Source organism: Pteropus alecto, unplaced genomic scaffold (genome assembly GCF_000325575.1).
Source record: "Pteropus alecto unplaced genomic scaffold, ASM32557v1 scaffold222, whole genome shotgun sequence".
In the NCBI taxonomy this organism is placed as follows: Eukaryota; Metazoa; Chordata; class Mammalia; order Chiroptera; family Pteropodidae; genus Pteropus; species Pteropus alecto.
The window spans coordinates 4,052,690-4,057,762 of record NW_006433716.1 but is presented as its reverse complement, the minus strand read 5'-3'; the positions used below and the strand labels follow the sequence as shown (position 1 = coordinate 4,057,762).

Sequence of the window (5,073 nt, the reverse complement as noted above, 5' to 3'; positions counted from 1 at the left end):
TCGGGTGAGAGTGGCCGGGTCGGCGCAGTTGGGGTCCGCGCCGTGGAGCAGCAGCAGCTCGGCCACGCGGGCGCTGCCCATCATCATGACCTGCGGGAGAAAGCAGAGTCGTCAGGGTGAGGGCAGGTGTTAGGGACAGGATTACAAATGTAAAGAAACTGTTTGTAAAGCCGCTACTCCGTGCAGACATCAGTACAAACCACAGATGCCTACTCTTTGCTTTCAGTTACCAACTCTCTTAGCCAGTTCTCCTATCCATTCCATTTTCCTGTACACACCGAATTTCTATTCTATTCTCCAACTTTTCTTGGAGTTTCAGCCACACATAAAACACTGCCAGAGGTACAGACTACAGCAAAAGAGTGAGAGACAAACTTGCTTTCACTACAGCCTAACGTTCTGTATTTCTCCCCTCAATTTGATATGAAATTATGTAAGGCTCAGAGATTTTGTATAGTTCACTGTTGTATATCCAAGACCAGAATGTGGTAACTATTAAAAAGCAAAAATAATAATTAAAGAACAGAAAACAAAAAACTAACCTTAATTCTTGCAAAATTTAAAGCTAGGCTTCCTGGAATGTTAAACTTCAATTTTTTTTTTAGGTATAAAATTAGCTTTATCAAACCAGCCCTAAAATTTTTTCCTGTGGTAAGCTACATAATGCCCCCCAAAGATGTCCGCTGCCCAACACTTAAACGTGGTGGATATATATGGCAAAAGGGACTTTGCAGATGTGATTAAATTAAGAACTCTGAGGGAGATTAACCTGAATTGTCAGGGTGGGCCCACTGTAATCACAAGTTTCCTTGTAGAGAGAGAGAGAGAGAGAGAGAGGGAGAGAGATTAAGAATAAAAGCAGAAGTCAGAGAGAAGAGTTAAGGGCCGTGAGCCAAAGAATGTTGATAGTCACTAGAAATTAGAAAAGGAAAGGAAATGTATTATCCCTTAGAACTTCCAAAAGGAGTGCAGCTCTGTGGATCTATTTTAGACTTCTGATCTCCAGATTGAAATATAATAAAATTACGTTGGTTTAAGTCACTAAATCTGTGGTAATTTGTTACAGCAGAAATAGGAAACTAAGACACATCTCCCATTTACACCCTGGGAATTCCTTAAACAGGAAACGTGGACCTCATTTGGGTCCTATATCATCTTTGAAACAGTCATTTCCAAAGTGTCTACAATCAGAGCAATTTTATAATTTGAATGTTGCATGGTGGGTGGTGGGAGACAATTCTCTTTTTAGGGTAACCATTATTTGGTTATATTATATAGTGACTTATAAAAGGGAATTATTTATTTTAGTTATAGTCTGTATTAAACATGAATTACTTATTTATTCAAACCAAGAAATGATAATGTTATACTATGGTTGTTGATTCCTGTCCTGGAGAAAGTGAAACTGATTTAATTTTAAAAAAGAAAATATAAGTGAACTAAATCACAGCTCCAAAAAGAAGGAAAAATTATTGCAGTGCATTAAAACAATGCACTGTTTTAAAATAAAAAACTGGGAAACTTTACTACTATTACTAACTACATAAATCCAATGAAGTCCTTCATCATTTAATCGGTTTCAAGTGCTTTTATTATATTTTTTATTATATTATTATTAAAGGTTGGATAGTAACCTAACATTTAAATATTTGAATCATAATAGCAATCCAAAGTGAAAAGAAAATAAACCAATTAAATGAATATATGTAGAGTGCTTAAATCCATTTGATAACACATTAAATTTAACTTAATAATTTGAAAGTTTTTCTATAAACTAAGTATTTCTATACTAAATATAGATTTGATTAGGGTAGTAAACCAAAATCATGTCTCTTTTTCTCTATATTATTATCCTCCCTATGAGAAAAAGTTAAAATTAATTATCCAAATTTTTTTCTTTTTGAATTTAAACAAGTAAGGTCTCCTCTAACATATTCCAGAATTCCAAGGTCAAACTCCCAGTTATCAAGCTGCTGGTGATATTTTAGAGATATAAAATTATGAGCCATACATACATTATTTTTAAAGGACTTGTGTTTGTCCTCTATAACCATTCCAGTCTCAAATTCTCTCCACACTTCAAATCACACAATAATCTCGAGTTTTAAAGCACTTTCGTTTTATTTTTATATCTGTATTTTAAAGTGTATATAACAGTTCCAGGAAAGAAAGATTTGCTTGTGAAGTTTGTGAAGTTCCAAGCAGACCTACTTTCCTTTATCTTGTTATGCTGGAGTTTTTGCAATGTACTTTTGTTTCACATAAATTTTAGTTTTCAGAATCAGAAATCATTGTCAACACTGGGAATAAAACTAGGGTGGTGACTCCCAGGAAGACTTCATTTTAGACTGAGACAAAATTAGTGAAGGCAAACAACAAAACCACGACACCCGCCCCCCCAAAAAAAACTGGAGTGAAGAAAGGAGAAATGACATTTCTCAACAATGAGGAATTGAAAACTCTCCCCCAAATATGTTAATCTATAGCAAGTAAGTTAATAACAATAATAATAGTAGCTACCACTAAAATGATAACCAAATTGGCATTATTTCACGCAAGGTTACACTAATGTTTTTCTTCGTATATGTCTGCATTTCCTTAATTCTTACAGGCATATATTGCAAAACAAGCATATTTTTTCCTTACCCAGTTAAATGAAAATAAACATATTATGTAGTTGCTTTTGAATAATTTCAACTGATATTTATTCTAAGATACACAGCTGTAGATTTCCACTGAAATCCACCCTAAGGAGGAAGATGATCATCAGTTCCATTCCGGGCCTGTGAGTTCAGGCCTGAGCCAGGCAAATCTTACACTTCTTTAAAATCTTGAGTTTTATACCAAACGGTCGTACATTTTCTATTTGATAAAGAACATACCTCTGTCTATATTAACAAAAATAGATTCTCCCCTCCAGATCTTCACACCATTCTAAGATTACGTCCCTTGTGCTTTCTCGTTCCTCCCTTGGCCTCCTGAGCCCCCAGGGCGTTGCCAGGAGAGACTCCGACACCCGACTCCATAGGAAAACTCCACAGGATGCTACCCCGTCACCGAGAATCGAAACGTTTACCTGATTTCACCTTCCTTGCAAACCTGATTCTCCAAAGCCGCCCGTCACCCCTCCTCCCGCGGCAGATCTGCTCACGCACCTGAATCGGGCTCCGACCGTGACTGTTGCGCGCATTGGGAGGCGCCCCCTCCTCGAGCAGCGCCCGCACCTCATCCGCGCGGCCCCGGGCGGCCGCGGCGGACAGCCAGTCGGCCGAGGGCTCCATGCTGTTCTCTAAGGTCTAACGCTCGCTCCCTCGCTCCCTTCCTTCTACCCTTCGCCGTTAATTGTTACCCGCAGCCCTGCCCAGCCCAGCCTCTCGTGACAAGCCCGCTCCTCCTCTTTTACCCCCCCTCCCCCTCCCGGGCCGGCGGAAACGGCAGCTAGACAACTCCTGCCGTCTCTACCCCAGGAGCGCGTCCACGTGTTCTCCCAGAAGGCGCCTTTCTCTCTGATCAAGCTGCGAATGGGACACGCCTGAAGTCGCGTGTAGATAGTTCTCCCGAGGACACTGCCCGGAAGCGGCCCGCGCCGGGAGCCGGACGAAGGCGTGCGGCTTGCCCCGCACCCGCCCCCAACCCCTGTTCCCCAACTCTGCGCACCCTGCACAGCAACAGAGGGGCACGCGGGTCTCGGAATGAGTTCGCTCTATTCAAGCGAAATTTCTCCCCCCATTTCCTTTTTCCGATGTACACCAATGGCGTTAGAATGCTGCGCAGGATTCCTAACTGCCAAGTTCGAATCGAGGTGTTTTATGTCATAGGCAAAGTATTGGTTCCTCTTTTTACTCAGAAGCAAAGGGCTCTTCTTCCTGGCAAGAGTCTTGCCAGGGATCTGTACCACCAGTACAACTACGAGGCTACCCTTCTTTTAGGGTACACATTCTCTCTCCAGACAGCAAATTGGCGAGGGAGTCATTGGGCCGATAGACTACTTTCTAAATAACTAATTCCTCCTTCCAGAAAAAGTGTTCAGCGTTTGCAGAGTTACACAGTGCTTCAGAGGATCAGGCTCACTCACACAGTGCTGAGCCTCGCTCCTCTTCCGCCCCACTCCCCCCTACATACCTCTTCTTCTCACTGGAAAAACCTTACAATTTTCCTAGCTATAAAATGGAGGGCTAAGAGTGGTCCCTACTTCATAAGGCTGCTGTGAATTTTAAATGATGTACATATATGCATTTAGAACGGTGCCACACATCCTAAACTAATACTTCTTAGCTCTTAAATTATCCATTTTGAGAATTCTCTTGAAATCTTTTGAGGCACAGAAAAGAAAATGCTCAGGATAGAATTATCAATATTATATAAAAGAGAAGGCCAAAAAGACCTTAATCACTGAAAAAATGGACACCCTTATATTTAATGCAAAGCTAAGAACAAAGAGTATAACGAACAAAAAAAAATCTTTAAAAAGTTCTATTTTTTTCCTGTGGTAATTAGTTTTAAGCTTTTAAAGTATATGTATTTTTAATTTTTTTAAAAAAAGGGATTGCTTGGGCTTTGCCGATGCCTTAAGCATACACTTAATCTGCCTACTAGATAACCCATGTCTATTTAACCGTTGTTTCAATCTCTAGTTGACTTCTCTTGAAGACCCAGAATACTTGACTGTACTTTCAGTTGCTGTTAGCTCACAAAAAGCATGATGTTTTAAAAATGGCATCAATTAGCAGTGGTAGCTGGTAGAGTTGGTAATGATGAATGATGTCTTGGATAATTTCTTTTATAAATGGAAGAAGCGTTCGAGGGTGAAAGTGTGACACAAAAATGGCTCAGAGAAGGCAGCTCTACAGGTGGCTCAGAAAAAAAAAATGATTCAAGTAAACAGCTTTCTGCTGATGCAATCGGAGAAGAAATCTTGAAGAGGTATTTCTCAAAGCCTAGTCCACAGACTACACAGAATCACCAGAGAGTGCTCCTTAAATTCACACATTCTCCAAATCTACACAGTAGATTTGTGGTAGTGGGGCGGGTGATGAGCCTCTGGGGTGGCAGGGTGGGTGACGATGAGCCTGC

At 40.6% G+C, this 5,073-nt stretch overlaps 1 protein-coding gene across 1 annotated transcript in view; it reads right to left on the bottom strand.

Moving 5' to 3' along the window:
• LOC102896422 (cyclin-dependent kinase inhibitor 2A) overlaps window positions 1-3,573 on the bottom strand; it is a 5,346-nt gene extending 1,773 nt beyond the window's left edge. The window contains 2 exon segments of the mRNA XM_025044288.1: window positions 3-90; window positions 3,156-3,573. Of these exon segments, the coding sequence (XP_024900056.1) occupies window positions 3-90; window positions 3,156-3,281 (214 nt within the window). The 5' untranslated portion in view covers window positions 3,282-3,573.
• Window positions 3,574-5,073: the final 1,500 nt, after the last annotated feature.